The 19,147-nt window shown below is 38.8% G+C and overlaps 1 protein-coding gene across 5 annotated transcripts; it reads right to left on the reverse strand.

Annotated features, from left to right (window-relative positions):
- Positions 1-467: 467 nt before the first annotated feature.
- iffo1a (intermediate filament family orphan 1a) lies at positions 468-18,840 on the reverse strand. Of its 5 annotated transcripts, XR_006100191.1 has the most exons (11): positions 18,752-18,840; positions 17,273-18,417; positions 8,468-8,528; positions 7,643-7,738; positions 6,683-6,823; positions 6,412-6,605; positions 6,111-6,228; positions 3,752-3,853; positions 3,456-3,586; positions 1,834-2,189; positions 468-1,123 (listed from the first exon to the last, which is right to left on the reverse strand). XR_006100191.1 is itself a non-coding variant. In XM_042435587.1 (10 exons), exons 2-10 carry the CDS (start codon positions 18,244-18,246, stop codon positions 2,045-2,047), a joined length of 1,962 nt encoding a protein of 653 aa, XP_042291521.1. In that variant the 5' UTR covers position 18,247; positions 18,752-18,840; the 3' UTR covers positions 1,245-2,044. The 5 variants fall into 5 exon arrangements, 4 of the variants coding, with proteins under 4 accessions (XP_042291521.1, XP_042291519.1, XP_042291520.1 ...); XM_042435587.1 differs by lacking the exon at positions 468-1,123 and having other exon boundaries at positions 1,245-2,189; positions 17,273-18,247; XM_042435585.1 differs by lacking the exon at positions 468-1,123 and having other exon boundaries at positions 1,245-2,189; positions 6,412-6,602.
- Positions 18,841-19,147: the final 307 nt, after the last annotated feature.

The following is a 19,147-nucleotide window of genomic DNA, read 5'->3' on the forward strand; positions in this document are numbered from 1 at the left end:
AATAAAAATAAAAAGCTCTTAATATAATTCTGTTGATGCCAACTATCAAAATCTCAGACGAGTCCTTTCAAACAAATCTGTTCACACATTTTACAGTAGAAATGTATGAAACGGGCTGTGTGGGATTTTGAGGGTAATTATTTCATAACCCATTGACTTCCACTATAATTTGGTAACAAATTTGAAAAATGTGACACCTTCCCTTTTTTTAGATTTAGAGGAAAAATCAGTTGAAAGATTAGTTCATTTATCTTAAAAACTATATTCACAGATTTTTTCTTATACTCATTTTAGCAAATAAAAATACTTCATTTATACGCCGTAAGTGACTGTGTGTTTGGTCATACATAAACCCAAAAAACAAACAAAAACAATAAAACAATTAAAAATCACACTGGTCAATAAAACAAGACACATGTAAAGATCGGAAAATAAAATAAAAACTTGCAATTAAAAAAAAATCCAAATTAATAGAAAAAGAAAATTAAAGAAAAAAAAAAACAGTAAAAACTTCTCAGGCTTTGCTTTTGATTCTGACTCTGTGAAAACTGTTTAAAATAACAAATGTATAAATTCTTGCACCTTTGGTAACTTTTCTCCATGCAAATGATGTAACAGTGTTTACAGATGGTGTCAGGGTTGAGTCTGCGTTAACTACAATATAAGATTATTATTAAGAATGTGGTCAGGGTCACTGAACAATCCTGTTAGACCCCTAAAAGTCGGTAATTAAAAATGTTCACATTATATTTAGTCCACATTTCTCGGAATTTAACTAAATTTAACTTTTTAGTGTAATTTCACTTAATTTTTAACAATAAAGACAGTCACATTTAAAGATATTGACCCTAAAGAATATCAGAATCAGCCTTTTAAAAATCCAACATGTGTAATTTGTAATTGTACAACAAAAAAAACACCTCAAAACTGATTAAAATATTCCCATAAACAATACCGAGGACATGACTTCAGCGTCCTTAGTGGTAGCTTTGGCGTTTCAGATGCAGGAAAACTGTTCTTTTTTTTTTAAATCAGAAGGTGTCATTTTTCTCAAGTACTGGATATCTTTAAGGCAGTTTGGGCGTAGATAGATGGAGGACTTGTCATCTTATAGTTCCTGTACCTGTAGTAAAGTCCCAGAAAAAAATGGTTATCAGGCAATTTATATTTTATGAACTTAACTTCTACTATGCTTGTTATATTTTGTAAAATCATAAAATAAAATATGGAATAGAATAAAAAGAAAAATAGCAAGCACTTTATTGCAATAAATAAGTGGAAATAACTGTTCATACAATCACTTTTAACCACTACATGACAGTCTATGTGCAAACTATTTCTTCGTGCATTTACACTGCTCTTCTGTCCTCTGTCTGGACCTGCAGCTGACAGGCATTATTACAGAAACTGTGCAGAAAAAGAATTAGCTCCTGCGCTAAAGAGCAAGATACATGTGCAAACTAAAAAATAAAATGCATCCTGTTAATCTCATCTCTCAGGAACATCAAAGGCAAAAAAAAAAACAAAAAACTGAGTGAATGTGTCTTTTTAAAGTGCCATTTTGTTCTGGTTGACCTTCACTGAGGTGTAGTTACAGCTGAAGACCACCGGAGGGCAGCAGCAACACACAGTGAAGATTTATTCTTGCTTTTTTTTTTTCTGATGAAGCGTCTTATCTTTCCACCAGTGCCCTTAACTTGCTTCTTTTTCTATACAAGCTTTGCAAGCAGATTATGGGGTTTTATTAGGTAAGATGGTGTAACTTTCCCGCCACCTGAAACAGATTGAAGTCTGTTTCAAACACCTGGTCAGACACCTTTTGCTCTAATTCACCTGCTGTCATGTTGACTGAGTCGGTGAAAATGATCAAACAACATCAGACTGGTTGCTCTCAGAGAAGCTTAAAGATCAAGAAAAGACTCATGACATCTGCTGGCTCTGATTTCAGAATAATGAAGACAGCACTAGAGGATAACAAGAGCGTTGGCATGACGACCAGCAGGATGTGTGTGTGTGTGTGTGTGTGTGTGTGTAACAGTGTGTGTTAGGGCTTCCTCCAGGTCAGAGGAGGGATGGCGGCGTTGGCTTCGAAGTAAGAATCGCTGTCAGAGTCGGTGGCGAGAGACGGCTTCTTCCTCTCCTTCTCCTCGCTGTCGGAGTCGTTCAGTGTGATGAGAGACGGGGACTTCCTGTACAGGGAGAGAGAGAGAGAGAGAGAGAGAGAGAGAAAGAACCTGAAAGGACAGAAAGCTGCACTGTTCTCTGTTGGTTCAAACTTTCCAACATGTTGCATCTTTTTTACTTCGTTTTCATTATCTGTGGCCTTTACATTTTATTTTTTGATGTTTTAAGACGCAGACTTTCTCAATAAATCATTTGGTCTAAAAAACATCAGAATATAGCAAAAAATATTTAACACAGTTCCCAGGTTACAAGGTAATGTGTTTTTTATTGTATACGACTAAGAAAACCAGAAAACATCCACATTTAGAACCAAAACTGAACATGAAGTTGTTGTATTTCTGGCTTTTTTTTTTTTGAAAACTGACTTATAACTTTTATAGATAATCTAAGTAGTTATTAATTTCCTGTTGACTAATTGTTTCAGCTTTAGATAAATCCGTCCATCTTTGAAAACCTGGTTTAACTTAAACTTAAAAAGATCTTCAAGAAATGAATCCTTCATAAAAACTGATTCTAAGCTTTGTGTCTCAAATGTAATAATAATAATAATAATAATAATGATAATAATAATGATAATAATAATAATAATAATAATAATAATAATAATAATAATAATAACATGGAGGCACACACTGGGGTCAACCCGTCTCTCTCTACACACTCCTGCTTGTGTGCTCACTGGTTGTTGTTCAGCTACAGACAGAAGCTGGTTGGATATTTGCCGTCATTGCTCCAAAACTCTGGAATAATCTCCTGCTGGAAATCAGCTGAGCAAACATGTGTCTCTAAAGCACTTTGTAATGTGTAAATACATTCTTTCACCAGTTTATTCGGTAGATCCTGCAGTAACTCTCACCTCCATGAAGGTCATAATGTTGTCTGTTTGTTGAAACTGTTTTCATGAAGTGATTCAACTCTGCGGTCATTATGGAGGCTGTAGTTTGTGGTGCTGTTTTATATTTGTGTTACACTGAGAAGTATTTTGTTCACACCATTTATATCAGGGGTAGAGGATCTACTAAACATTAGAAACAGCCCTCGGACCACGAAGTTCAATCAACAACTCTCTAAACAATTTTAAGGAACTGGACATTATAACCTTCATGGATGATTTATTGCAGGGCTGCTGTATTAGACTACATTAGCTTTAATTAGTTTTAACCTAATAAACTGGAAACTAAGTGTATATTAGCAAATCCAAACCAACCATAAGTCAACACAAACAATTATGATTAGGTGTGTGTGTGTGTGTGTTTGTGTGTGTGTGTTACCTTTCTCCGCTCTGTGTGATGAGTCTCCTGCAGGTCTCCATCTGGACGTCCAGGCCTCTCTTCATTGAGCACATCTCCATGTACTCGTGCAGGTGACGGTTCATGTCACTCTTGGCTGTAGCCAATTCCAACTGATCAGGACAGAAAACATGAAAAAATATCAATAAAACTGGTATTATTATTTATAATTACTCCCATTAACACGACTACTATAACTACTTGGGAACAGTTCTTTCTACAACTACTTATACCACTATAATACCTTGAACACAATACCTAAACACAGAAGGTCTCACCTCTATCTGGCCGATGGTGTCCTGGTATTCTTTCTCTCTGGATTTGAACAGAGACTCCGTGTCATTAATCACCTTCTCGATGGATTCCTCCTGCTGCTGCAGCTGGATGAAGAGAGTGTTTATCAGTGTGGGAAAGAAAGAAAGAAAGAGACAATTTAAACATTTTGGATGGGGGAGGGGGGGGGGGGGGGGGGGGGGGGGGACAGAGATAATGTAACACAACAGCAGAACATTTTAAAGAAGCTGGAACCATTGAAAATTTGGGAGTTTTCCTTGATGAATCATTTTATCACATTTATTGAGGATACATTTTGATAAATCCATTTATAATTTCAGCACTCAGAGCTTTTTTAAGAGTGAAAGAGATGCAAGAACCTGCCCACTAGGGATGTGCAGAGGGCCCAGTATTTGTATTTGTATCTGTATTTGTTGAGGCAGCAAAATTATTTGTATTTGTATTCAATTAAAAGTGGAAAGAGGCTTAAAAATCCTGTTTTTATTTTTATCATGCTTTTAATTTTAGAAAATTCAAGTGGCAGTAGCTCCAGGAGTGATGTCCAAATTAGGAAATGTGCGTCATGTAGCAGGTGGATGTGACTCCCCTCGTTGAGACCTGCTGATAGACAACAGCGGAGCAGAGGAGAGAGACTGAGATAGCGATGTAGCCGATCAAGAAATGTGAAAACACGTGAGTGTGAGTGTGTGTAATCTCTGTATGTTTCCCTGTAGCTTCTTTCAGCTCTTCATTAATCCAGTCGTTAACCTCTCTGAGCTTTGTTAAAAACAGATTTCAGATCACCAGGATAGACAGCAGCCGTCCTTCATCATCAGGACTGAACTCACAAACAACAGGCTGCTGTAGTTAAATGTCATAACAGACTAAGAACAGGTCATTTCAGATAAGTGGGGCAAAGTCAAACTGACAGGAAAGACCGGTGGCTTCCCTGACGCTGGGAAACTAGATCCGTACGTAGCTGGATGGGGGGACACTGCAGGAAACGCTGCTGATGACTGCAGCCTCTCTATGACACACGATCTGATGGCCGTGATGTTACATCTAAAGCTGCTCTAACTCCTCACTATCGATTTAGCCTGCAGATATACTTTTGATGAGATCTGCTTTTCAGTCGAGGTGAAACTGGAATTTCCAGATTCTGCTCAGAAGTAAAAAAACAACAACTATGGTTTAAATAACTAAAAACTCAGCCTTGAAACACATGGATACATGTTAAATTAAAAAAACAAAAAATTATCTAATATAGTTGTTTATTCAATATGTATTTCATATTTTCTCATGAAACATACATTTGTTTGTGAATTTTATGGATATGGATGATAAGTTATGACGGTATGAGTACAAATGATGCCAAAATTTTTTTATGGGAGCTGTAATTTTTGTTTTTTTTAATACAAAAAAAAAATCATTTAACCTTGTTGAAATGGCAAAGTCTCAACTACTAAAAGCAAGCGCTGTGTCGGATGCTGAGTTGTCTTAGAATATGAAAAATAAACTCCAGGAGCAACATGAAAAAAATGCTCAGTGAGTTACAGAAGTTATTGTAACAGAGGCCCCTGACGTGATGTCATGACCTCGGCTCTCTATACTGGTGCCTTCTTTGGATAATTCTGGATTTATTATGTCAGTAATTTAAATTTTGAAGGACACATTCAAAATGCCACTAAAGTGACCTTTTACAACTGAAAGAAAAGTGACAATAGTCATCTCACTGGTCTTCCTAAGAACCTGATCAAACATCTAATACTGGTTCCAAACACTGCAGCCACTACATCTCACCCTCTGACTAAAATCCCTCTACTGGCTTCCTGTGAGATGCACAACTGATTTTAAAGTGCTTCTCATTTTCAAATCATTTCAAAGCCTTTTTGCTGCTTTTCATTAATTAACTTATTAGTCAGTTAATCTCACAAAACAAAAAACTACAACTAAAGATTAATTTATAATGAAAATAAGTATTAGTTGCAATATTACTCCGAGATAATATCATAAAAGGCTCAATTCACGCAAATTACAAGAAGACATTTTCTATCCATGCAGTGAGTTTTGTCTAATAATTTTTATGCTCTAAGCAAATCTTTATAAATTGATATCTCAGCACTTCAGCAGATAAACCAAAATAATCTGACAGTTTGAGAATGTTTTTTTGGAATTTGGGTAAAGAGACACTTAGTTTTTTCTCTTTGTAAGAACATAAGATAGATATGAAAGAGTGTGTGTGTGTGTGTGTGTGTGTGTGTGTGTGTGTGTGTGTGTTTGTGGTGTGTGTGTGTGTGAGTGTGTGTGTGTGTGAGTGTGAGTGTGTGTGTGTGTGTGTGTGTGTGTGTGTGTGTGTAGTCGTACCTCTCCCTGTGTTTCCACTCCCAGTGAGTATCCAGGAAAATCCTCCCACAGAAGAAGAGTTTCCTCCGTTTCCTCCCAGGCCAAGCTGTCACAGTCATCCTCAAACTCACACTCCCTACTGCACAGAACACACACACACACACACATACACACACACACACACACACACACACATACACACACACACACACACACACACATACACACACACACACACACACACACATCAGACATGTCAACTACATGATGATTTAACACAAGTTTCTTTAAACATCATTAAAGATTTAAAAAAACTACCTACAGCTGATTCAGCATCCTCTGCATCTGCTCGTTGATCTGATTGGCCGACGAGCTGCACGACTCCTCGTCTTTAGCCCCGCCTCCCTCGCTCTCAGACATGCTCAGTTCGTCTCCGTCCCCGTTCCCATTCTTCGCTGACTGGCCGCTGTGTTTCCTGGCCCGGCGGTTCAAGGTGGAGGGGGGCGTGGCCACCTGCTGGGAGGAGAAAGGTTTGTTTATTTAAAGGTGAAGGTGGATGATTTGTTGAAGGTATTTTATCGTCACAGACATACCTGGTAGATGTTAATCATGTCCTCACAGTTTCTCTGCTGGGCGACATCACAGAGGCGGGCGGTGATGTCGATGCGGCGACAGATATCCATGTCAACCTTCATGGCCTTTTCCTGGATCTTACTGTCCAGATCTGACAGGTTCTGATGGACAGACAGGGAAGATTTTTCATCTTTTTACATTTAGTTAAAGGATTTGCTGGCAATTTTCTATATTTTTCTTACTGTCAACAAATCTCATGTTCAGAACCAAACCAACAATAAATTGAATTGATCCTAAGTATTGTGTGTGTTATATGTAGCAGAACAAGCTAGCAAAGCACATGCTCAGTGCCTTACACAGAACTACTCTCTGGAGACTGAAAATGTGATGCTGTTATTAGTCTTTGGAGCCGTTTTTGAACAAACTAACGTGACCAAACTCTTCATAATGAAGGAACATGTGTCACCCAGTGCAGCAGTGTGGCTCATTGATGTGTTTTTAATATTTTTTAGACAACAACGGAGGTCCACGGCACAGAGGAATAAGATATATCAGGCTATGGATACACAGACAATACTCTGTAAATGAGATTTGTTTACAATAACAAAAATATAGAGATATTATCCTTTAAATAATCTAGTCCTGTTTTGGTGTAGGGTCATCAATGATGGGTAACTGACAGATTGATAAATGTTCTTCATGCCAGCTGAACATCTTGCTGAGTCATGACGGCAAACAATAAATTATCAGTAAATACTTTGTCAGAACATTTTTAATTATCTAATGATGACAGCTTGTAAAAATGGATTTGAATGCATGAAAATAAAAAGATTTCAATGAATAAAAATCTATTTTTATATAAAAAAAAAACAATCAAAAAAGAGGAATTCTAAACTAGATTTGAGGCCAATTTCAAAATATTTTTCCTACTTGCTTAAATACAAAAAAATAAAGTTGAACACAGCTCAGAACAGACTCACGTTGCTGACGAGTCCTTTGAAGAGAACAAGCTCAGCTTTCAGCTGCTTCACCCTGAGAGCGAGTTCATCCTGACACACCTCGCTCTCCTGCAGATCCTGCAAAAACACACACAGACACACACACACAGTAGTAGGAAGTTATTCATATAGATGAGTTTCTGATAATAAATGACAGTAGTAGTTCTGCAGATTCATACATCTGTGTTGTTAATTTTACCATCAGGAGGTTTACGGATGTTCTTTCCTGTCAAACCTATAAAATCTGATCAGACTTGTACTCAACTTTAATCAACAATTAGCAATAATTTACTGTATTCATATGAAAATGTTTTTTGCAATAGATAAAAGGGTATTTGTTTCATATCTCCCATAAACTCTGTAGCACAAAGAGAATGTAGTTCATCATTTCTAACATTATTTGTTGTTATGAAGAGGAAGAAGAACTAGATGTAGGTGAGAAAAGCTGAATAAAGTCAAATAAGTGAAGTAAATACTGAATATTATTGGATATAGTTAATTTTTGTTTGTGTGTCGGTATGACTTAAGCCATTTTCGTGGACACAGACTTAAGACCAGTTGATTGAAGATGGCTTGTCCAATTGTCGACAAAAGCCGTGCCCCCCAAAAAGTGGAGTTTTGGGTCAGTGGTTAAGTTTAGGGTCAGAGTAAGTCTCCAGGAAATGAATGTAAGGGTTTGGGTTAGGGTTATGGTTTGGGTTTGGGTTAGGGTGAGGGTTATGGTCAGGGTTAGGGTTAGGGTTAGGGTTAGGGTTATGGTTAGGGTTAGTGTGTGTGTGTGTGTGTAGGTTGCAGTAACAGTATTACCTCCTCCAGTTCAACCACCTTGTCCTGCAGATCTATTCTGGCTGTGTACTCTTCCTCCCATCTACAAACACACAAAAACATAACGAGTATGAATGAAATGATATACAGAGAATTATAGTATGTAGAATAAATCAGCAGTATGGAGCAGAAAATCTTTTTTTAACAATAATATGATGAACGTCTCTGCTGGAGCTGCACAATATTTTGTATTCATATTTTTTAACATGTATTTATGAGGTTTGCTGCATCTTCATCACATTCATACATCGACATATTTCCACAACAACAAGCTCCAGATTTTGACTCTTCAGCCAAATTTTATTCCAGATATTTCCAGGATTCAAACTGCCAACTTGCTGGACTATTTATGCCTTTATATTTGATTGTCAATTGATATTTTTATCTTTAGTTGTAGTTCTAGTTGTTTTATTGGGTATTTTTTTATTTTTTAGCTTGACACTGATTGGATCAGTGATTATAATTTGGTTGTCAGACAGTTACAACCTCAGCAACTTGCCTTATTTTCAGAGGTGAGTTAAGATTCAGCCTGTTTTTGTAGGTTTAAACGCACTTTGAGAAGCAACAATTAGTCAATTAATCAAATAATCATTTTAGTCATTTTTTCCAGAAAAATGCCAAATATTTGCTGGTCGTAGCTTCTCAAATGTGAGGATATGAAGCTTTTCTTTGTCTAATATGATAGTAAACTGAATATCTTTGGATTCTGGACTTTTTGTCAGGCAAAACAAAACATTTGAAGACCGTTTCTAAGACATTATAACGGGCATTTTTCACTATTTTCTCACATTTTGAACGATTAATCAAGAAAATAACCAACCGATAATGAAAATAATCATTAGTTGCAGCCGTGAACCCACCACTGTTACCTGACTGACCTACACTGTCACACAGCATCAAGGCTCCTCTCACCACCTCTAGTATTACTCAGCATGTGTTACATAAGGAGAGAACATGAGGCGTGCACGTAGAGCATGAACATCACACTGCAACACTTACTCAGTCACTATGGAGAGAAGATAAAAATAAATAGACAGCAGAGACAGAAGTTGCACATACTGTACACTGCAGGACTGAATCACACCTCATCTCATTTGGAAGGATTTAACATATGCTGTAACATGATCAATATTTAATGTCTAATACAAATATGAACTCATAGCGATAGGTAAATCGATCGGTCACTCCAGTATTAAAACATCAATGCATTCAAAGTCTCCTTCAAATTGTCGGACTAACAGTCCAAAACCCAAAGATATCAAGTTTACTATCATATATGACAAAGAAAAGGTTCAAATCCTTTAGAGCAGCAACAAACGATTATTTAATTTATCAGTTAATCTGCCGATTATTTACTTGATTAATCTATTAGTAGTTTGGTTTATAAAATATCTAAAAATGGCAAAAAAAAATGTTGATCAGTGTTTCCAAATGTCTTGTTTTGTTCTGACCAACAATCAATAACCCAAAGATATTCAGTTTACTGTCATAGAAGATTAAAAACTAGAAAATATTCACATTTAAGAAGCTGAAATCAGAGAATTTGGACATTGTTTCTAAAAAAAAAAAGACTCAAAATGATTAAATGATTATCAAAACAGCTGGCAATTAATTTTCTGTTAATCAACTAATTGATTAGTTGAGTAATTGTTGCTGCTGTCGTCTTTATGATCCGTTTGTCCTTCATACAGACTCGACTCCTCCGAGCAGCTGTAGCTCTAAAATGAAGACTTCATGTCTCTGGCGGATGACCTCGATTCAAATTAGCTCCATGTCAACAGAGACAATTTCCAATTCAATTGTTCAGCTACAATCACATTAACGTTGCAGTTTGACTCCAGGCTGATTTCTACTGGTTATACTGGTGATCAGGCATGTATGAGAGGAAATAAAATCAGGATTATGGTGTTATCTGAGCTGCAGATATGATCCTCCTGAACAGAGAGACTGCAGAGAGACAGAGAGTGTCACACTGTCACAGCTGATGTCCTTGCTACTCAAGATCTGTTTGTCAGTCTCAACACGTGGCTCTGCAGTGATGCGGCCGGCTGTCGATATGTTCGACTGGTACGGAGCAGCTGGTCCACTAAAGATTTCCCAGTTAATACAATTTAATGATTTTAGGATGTTTGCTTAGCGTAGCATAGAGGTTAAAATCAGATGGAAACAGCTGACCTGGCTCTGTGCAAACTTCATAAATACACCTACAAACATGTTCAAATCTCATGAATTAATGTTGTTTCTGGTTTGTTTTCACCTGTATGTCACCTTATGTGCTACAGTTACAGTATGTTATTCACTTATAAACTACATCATTAACAAACAAGGTATCAGGTGTTCATTAGTGAGCTTTAGAAGTGTTGAATGAATTAATTAATTTCCTCCTGGCTCTAGCTTTATACTCACAGTACAAAGCGTACAGTAGCGGTTTCAATCTTCTCATCCAAGTCTCGATTAGAAAGCGAAGAAACATATTTCTCCATAAATGTCAAGCTATCCCTTTGCTGAGTCGACAGCCAACTTTTCAAATCTCAACTTAACAAAGAGGAATAACTTTTTTTTTTGCTTGCACCATCACACAACAACAAAACTCTGACCGCAAGAAAAATAATGACATTGTGATGGATCATCGATCTCAAGCAAGACTCAGCATACTGAACTGAAACCAACAGCTTCCTGGAGAAACAGGAGAAATCAATCTAAACACTTGAGAGATGTTTTTCTAGCAATGGTATGAAATGTATATAATGTTTTTTTGACTTTTTGAGGCTACATAGAGCTCTCCCTGTGTTAACTTCTCTTTCCTCACAGCTGCAAAAAAAGCTATCAGGAGGCAAAATAAGTCACGACTCCTGTGTGGCTGCAGCAGGTGTGTTTAAGGCCTGCAGAGGGAGGTAAAAACAACAGTGAGCTAGTATCACTGCCAATAAGCAACCCGGGTGGCCTTCTTGTATCTTTACACAAGGTGAGATCTCTCTTACTCTATTATCATTCCACACACACACACACACACACACACACACACACACACACACACTGGGACTCACTGCACCTTCACGTCATCTATAATAGGAGGTGATATCGGTAAGATGAGAGAGCTGACATTTGCCTCTGTTCTCTATTAATAGTACAGTGAGCGTTTAAGCATGTGGAGACAATGCACGTGCATGTTCACACTATATGGACAAAAGTATGTGGACAAACCTGGGCTTGTTTTTCCCTGGTAAACCCCTTAGATCTGATTAAGGGAAACTCTTAATGCTGCAGCACACGGTGACAATAATATGCTTACAGCTTTTGGTGATGCCCTTTTCCGTTTTAACATGACAATGCACAAAACCAGCTTCATAAAGAAATACATTTATCAATCTGACAGATGCTTTTGTCCAAAGCAACGTACAAATGAGGCACAATCCAAACTCCAGATGCCTTTGAGAAGAATCGTCTCAGCACTCAGTTTCATGTCCCACCTGGCGTAAGTGCCACAAGGCTGCAGGTGCAAGATGAAGTTGATTTTTTTTTTTCTTGTGAAGGAGCTAGAGAAGGATCGAGAGATAAAGAAAGAGCATATAGGTGAGTAGGTGCTCTTGGAAAAGGTGCTGTAGGTCTTCAAGTGATTTCTGAAGACAGAAAGAGATTCTGCTGACCGAATAGAAATTGAAAATGTTTTTCCCAGTTTAGAGTGGAAGAACCTGACTGAGCTGCACAGAGTTCTGACCTCAACCCCATCCAAAACCTCCAGGATGAACTGGATTGGATGTAATGTTTGCAGAGTACAAAATGTGCTCCCCTTTCTGATGTACACATAGAAATGCTGTGTTGTTGTGTGAAGACACATCTGTTTGACCAATCACAGCCAACAGCCCCCATCTGGAACCAGAAGCTTTCAAGGGTTCAGTTTTGCAAACCTGCACCAGCAAAGCTCTGTATCAGGATCGACCCACAATTATCTGCAATCAGACCCGAACCCGTAAGTAAAAACATGGGCAAGATAGTCGCTCACTTTAGAGGCTGTAACAATAGCAGCAGATTATCACATGTGGCTGTAAAGTTCAGGTTTCCACATACTTTTTTGGCGACATGTTTTCGGAAATGTCAAAAACATTGAAACAATAAAGCTTAATTGAAATGAATCATCGTAAACTGAGAAAGAAAGAGAACAAAAATCTGCAGGGGTTGATTGGAGTGGCGTGACTCAGGGATGACGATGTTAATGATGATGTCAGCGCCTGTCTGACGCTGCAGAGGCTCACATGGGACGGGGGGGGGGGGGGGGGGGGGGGGAGAGAGGAGGGGGGGCTGAAATGAGGAGCGGGCATGTGTGAGAGAGTGAAAGAAAAGGGGGTGAGGAGAGACACAGAAGGACGTAGATGGAAGAGGAGTCAACAGGGACGGCAGCAAACCAACAAAGAAGAAAGAGAGAGAGAGCATTAAAGTGGAGAGGGAGAAACGAGAGGAGAGAAAGTGAGAGAGGGGAGGCAGAGGGTAAGAGATAGAAATGGAGACAGAGAGAGAGAGAGACGGCAGACTGGGTGACATCACTGTTGGCGGTCACAGGCCAGTGCTGCATTGCAGGTACCAGGACAAAACCACCCAGCAGGGAGGAGGAGGAGGAGGAGGAGGAGGAGGAGGGGAGAGAGAGAGAGAGAAACAAAAAAGGAAGAAGAGGAAAATGAAAGAGAGAAGGAGGGAAAAGGAGAAAGGAGAGAACAGCAGGATGGTGATAAAAAACAACAACAGCTCAGGTTAAACTTTCACTCAGACAGATAATCCCTTCAAACGCTCACAGAGAAAACAAAACAACAAAAACACCTTTAAACTCCTCCTCAGATTAACGTCTGAAGATGTTTTTAACCCCTTACATACTGTTGATATTCTGACCCTTCAAAGTATCCCTTCGTGATTATTCTCCGAACCACAAATGTATCTTTCATACATAAATACCTCATCAGTCATTAATAAATGAGTGTTTATCAGGTTTTACACTATTTGTTTATGGAGAAAAAACATTCACAGTCACACTATATTATGATCCTATGTAACATAAAACAGCCATCAGGATTTCAGTGAATGTGTACCCAGAATGCATCACTTTTGAGCATTTATTTGATTTTTTTTAATAAATATGGGTCAACTTTAACCCAGAACACTCTCTATAGTTTGTACAAAAATGTGTATCAGCTGCACAAAAATAAAAAAGTTGAGTCTTTTTTTGTAAGTTGTAGCAAAAGTCAGAACATTTTCAGAGAGAAGAAGAAGTGTGTTTAAGGTGCTCTTACTGCTCTCAAATGTAAAAAAAAAAAAATACCTGAGGGAAGTTTAAATTCTAGTGTTTAAAACTGATGGGTATATTTTCCAAGTTGATTCCAGTATTTTTAGATTCAAAAGCTTTAAAGTCTCCTCTCCTCTGGTTTTTTCAATCAGGGAGAAGGACTAGATGTAATTGAACACACACCAATTATTCTTCCTAACAGAGTATTTAGGTTTGTCTTTAAAAATGATGGGAGGAGATCTTTAAATTTGACGACTTTTTGCCTGCAAAAAAGGTCAGAAAGAGCTTTGAGACATTTAAACCTTCATGGTGGGAACTAAAACTTACTTAGAATGTATAACTGAACATGTAACTGAATAAATAAAACATTAAAAAATCAAAATAATTTAAAAAAAATTCTGATCAAATTATCTGAGGGTGTGCCAGAGCCCTCAGTGTTTCTAAAAGTTTATATTATGGCCGTTAAATGTAACTGTTTCACTCTTGAAGTATGGTGCATGGCTCTAAAAACTGCAATACCCATGAGCCTTAGCTGCTGTTGCTATGGAGACGAAACCAATCACAGGCATGAATCAGAGCTGCAGTAAACTTGCAACGCTTTGTCATCGCAAAGAAAAACAAAACACACTGCAGCATAGTCGTCGAAGTCGTCCAGAACTAAACTGTGATCTTTAGCAGTACATGAAACAGAATTTTAAGCTTTGTGATTGGATGTTTCTAACCGGAATGCATCCTGGGAACTGTAGTTAACATGTGTCTTAAAGGTTTCTTTATGTCCACAGGTTTGTACCTTCAACTTTTCAATCAATGAACCTGATATTTCCTAATTCATGTCCATCCAAACCTGGAAGTGCTTCAACTGTCTGTCTATGTAGGAAAATGACCAATACATTACATACAGATGACTGGACACCTGAAATAACTCCTTATTCACAACTCTATGCTGTGAAAGAAAAACTCCACCAAATAAAACCATCAAATCGATGTACACACATCACATTAAGGACACAAAATTCGCACAAAATACAATCTAACTGGCAAAAACATTCAAACTTTTCCTCTCCTGACCCTTAGTTTCATAGCTTTAAAAGCAAACAACTAAAACACTGTTTAGTGCAACAGTAAAATGTAAACGCTAAGCAGTTTGTGAACATCACACAGGTCAGAGCGAGTCGTTGCCATTCAGTGAAACATCCAGCTGGTTCTGAAATCGATGTGACTGGAAGGTTTGTCTTGCAGTGGCGTCCTGCCTCAGCAGGCTGAAGCCCAAAGCAATGAGGTCAGTGTTTTTTAGCATAACACAGCAGTGGACCACTGTGTGTCAGTGTGTGTGTGTTTGTGTGTTAGTGTGTGTGTGTGTTAGTGTGTGTGTTAGTGTGAAGCAGGTCAGAGCTGGACAAAAACTGCCTGCTAAGCAAACATCTTTACAGAGATAATAGGTTACAGATGACTAATTTTTCTACATACGTTTGTCTGAATACAAAATAAAAGCTGCAAATTAAGCTTTTTGTTTGTTGTGTTTGTTTGTAGCATCCTGCTATCTATCTATCAAATAACTTACTAAGAACAAGTTATAGACGTCTCTGAGGTTTTCATAGAGCTAAATGTTATATATTTATCAAAGTTGTAGCTGTGCAGGTGTTTTACTTTTTATTATCACATACAGGAAGTTACTAATGTAGCTTAAAAAAATGATCTGAATTAGTAGTATCAATAAAATATGATTGTATATGTCATTTTGTGCAGTTTTGGGATAATCTGTTGAGTTAAAATACCTGACAAATCATAGTTCTTCATCATATGGATGCAAAAAGAGCTGCACTCTTGTCCTTGTGGATTTTTTTAATTAATACATTTATTTAGTGTTCGGAGGAAAAGTGCTGCAGCTCAGCAAATTCAGCAAATCTTAAACCCCCATCAGGTTTTAGTGCACTTATTGTGAGTCACTTTGGGCAAAAGCGTCTGCCAAATAAATGTCATTTAATGTAAAAAAAAAAGAAGAAAAATCCTTTAAAGCAAATGTTGCCAGAACGCCGTCCTGCTTATTGATTTACAATAATACATCCAGAGAGAGTTAAGTGATTGCTGCTTCAGCAGTAACTCTGATCAACACATCACTCAGCTGTGCATCAGCATCAAGTTTCAGCTGTTCAGAAAGATTATTGATTAAAACCTTCAGAGCTGAGATGCAGCACATTGTGAAACAGAAACTAATGTAGATCTGTGCTATTAGTTATTATCCATTAAGTTTATTGTAAAGAATATGAGGCTGCAACTAATTGTATTTTCATTATGATGCATCATATCTATTATAATCTCCTTTAAATATGTGTTGTACAATCTTGTGTTGTTCGCTCAACAGTGAAAAGTTAAAGATATTCAGTTTATAATCGTATAATAACAAAAGAAAAGCAGAAAATACTCGTTAAATAAGCTTGAAACTGAGAATTTCGGGGCATTTTTGCTTAAAAAACTATCAAAAAAAGTGTTCTGTCAATCAACTAATGGATTAATTGACTAATTGTTGCAGCCCTGACAGAATGTAAAGATAATTTCCTCCAAACAAACTGCATAATTAACCAGATTGAGGCGTTATTTAATTTACATTAAAGAGATTAGATTAGATGTGAGGTGCTGCAGGTGACAGTGAGTCTCTGCAACAGAAATCAATACTTCAGTCTGCCAGAACAGAACCTGGCTGGGCCTGAACATACTCTGCTTAATGCAATTATTTTTTATGGCCACTTAAGTCAACATTTCTCTGATCTTTCTCCTTGATGCGTCAAACCATCCATAATAATATTATAGAATTCAGTCAAAGTGCTTTATTTTATTTATTTTTTGCAGTGGAAAACTGAATCTTCACACTTATTGGACACAACAAACACACACATGCTACATCTTTACACACACATCAGTTGGTTATAGATATTAAACTTAATCATTAATGACTAATAACTATTTTATTGCCACTGATTGTTTTGTTGTGATATTTGTGTTAATAAATTCATCTCTGTCTCTGATGCTGTGTGGTGAGTCATCCTTGTTCAGGCCAATATTTTGGGTTTGGGGGAAACTGGATGGTGAGAATTATCAAATTATCACACTGTTTTACAAAATTATGTTGTTTAAATAAATCATTTCTGGCAAACTATTTTAACTAATTAAAAACGCATTTTTAATAATTTACACATGTGAAGAGGTTTTTTTTGTGATGTAAAGCATTGAATCACGTGGTTTTGCATACTGTGTATTTGTCATATCTTGACATATATTAATATTGGAGAACTATTGTTATTGTGGCAGACCTGGGACATCTGTCATTAAGAAGTTGCTCACTCTGACAGAATGAAGCTCTACAAACTTCTCCACCCTGAAAATAATAATGGCAAAACATATTAATCAGCCAAATTGTCTGTTTTAGAGATAATTTATGAATGCTTCAGGTCTCCAGTCATGTTCAACATTCAACATGCTCCATCCTGCTGATGAAGATGTCTTTAAACCATCCTTACCTTCTCTTGTACTCGTCTCTTTCTCTCTTCACCTTGGCCAGCACGTTGTACAGAGCCCTGATCTCCGGTGTGATGGTGTCGATCTGCACCCCGACACCGTCCGGGTGCGTCCAGGAGACTCCGGGGCCCGTGACGCACGACTCCCTCCCGGTGCCAAACCTGCGGGTGTGGTTGAAGGACCAGATAGTCCCGGGGAGGAATCGTGGAGGAGGAGGAGGAGGAGGAGGAGGAGGAGGATGGGGAGTAGGAGGAAGGGTGTTGTCGGTGTTTGTCCCGGTGTGATCTGCGTATTTCTCGTTGATGTTGGTGATGGGTTTGAAGGGGTCGGAGGGACTCAGCGCCGGGCTGATGGAGAAACCGCAAGTGGTGAGGTTGGAGTTTGAATCCGTAAAGGGGGTCAGGTTGCTCCCCAGCAGGTGTTTGTTGTCAAAGAGAGGAAGGGGGTTCAGGGTGGGAGAGAGGAGGCCGCCGGGCAGGTAGGCCGGGTTGTTGGCGTTTTGGAGCGGGATGAGGCCCGGCCTGCCTGGGATAGGCCCGATAAATCCAGTCTGCACCCCCATCTCTTTAGTCAGGGGCCTCGGGTGTCCTTCCCCTCCTTTATTATCCTCCAGAGCCTGCTGCAGCTGCTTCTCTAACACCTTGTTTCTGCGCTCCAGCTCGTGCACTTTGGCCAAAAAGCAGCGGAAGCGCAGGTTCAGAGTCTTCAGCACGCTGATGTTGGATCCCAGGTCGTTGCGCAGCGCCGTGGCCGCAGGGGGGACGCGGTGCAGGGGGCTGCTCAGGTGCAGGTAGGCGAGGCCCGACGGTGGCAAGGCGCCCAGGTCCAGCCCGGACAACCCATCAGGCCCGAACCCAGCGTGGTCCCCCAGGAAGTAGCCGGGCTCCGGGATGGCGGAATCGGTCTGGCCCGTCATCTGGTGGTGGTGCTGCTGCTGTGGGGCCAGGAAGCCGCTCTCCCCCAGAACCGGATTCATGCTAGAATAGGAAAATCTGAAGTGCTCGAAATCCGGCATGAACTCAGACTTCTATATATTCAACTCGTCAGGTAATTCCGTGTGAGGATGATTACTGCCCCGCAGCCTTTTCTTTGCGTCTCTCTCTCTTGATTTCACCCGACGGTAACCTTTACGCAGATGAGCTGTGGGCTGTTAGTCAAATGATGCGGTTTAAAAGGATGCTTTATGGGCCTGATATCGCAGCAAAATAACAAAAATCCCCAAATAATACTCCAATAAACATATGATGACAAGCTATGATGAATAAAAATGATATAAAGTAAAACAAAGTGACTGTAAACTCGCAGACAGACCGCTGGTCCCTGCAGCAGAATTAATTACTTAGTTTACTTTCAGGTATGACTAATTTCTGGGGCGAGAGCTCAGCGGGAGAAGCGCACTGCCATTAATATGTTTATTCCAAGCCTCAGAATAAAGATCTATGCGGATATTTTGCGACTATAATGAAATTTAAGCAACTTACCTGGAAGCACGAAGAGAAAACAGTAAGCTTGGTATCAGATAGTGAGGTGAAATCAGCCTGAGCGGAGTGTCGAGCAGCGGTGCAGCAAAGCTCTGGAATAAACAAGCGAATGACTGCGGCTTTCAGCTACCGTACTGACGATAACAGAGGAGCAGCGGGTGGTCTGAAGTACCGTAATAACAAGAGTAAATACGCACCTGTCAGGACGCCTGCTGCAAATATTGAAAAGTAAAACTTTTTGGGTTTATTCTGTTTACATAATCGAAGGTGTTTAAAGGGGCAGTGCAAAAATTGAATTTGAGAAGTGCAGCTTTCAAAAATGACAATAAACTAAATTCTTCCCATGCAGTTTCAGACTCACAATAATCGATCACAGCTGAATTAACCCCAAATTGA

The sequence above is a fragment of the Thunnus maccoyii genome, chromosome 15, assembly GCF_910596095.1.
Source record: "Thunnus maccoyii chromosome 15, fThuMac1.1, whole genome shotgun sequence".
NCBI lineage: Eukaryota > Metazoa > Chordata > Actinopteri > Scombriformes > Scombridae > Thunnus > Thunnus maccoyii.

Coding starts and splice junctions, on each gene's coding strand:
- iffo1a (XM_042435584.1), bottom strand. CDS start 18,285: ATGCCGGATTTCGAGCACTTCAGATTTTCCTATTCTAGCATGAATCCG. Junction 8,529..17,272: donor AGAGACGAGTACAAGAGAAG/GTAAGGATGGTT, acceptor GTGTGTTTGTAG/ATGGGAGGAAGAGTACACAG. Junction 6,229..6,411: donor CAGAGGATGCTGAATCAGCT/GTAGGTAGTTTT, acceptor TGTTCTGTGCAG/TAGGGAGTGTGAGTTTGAGG.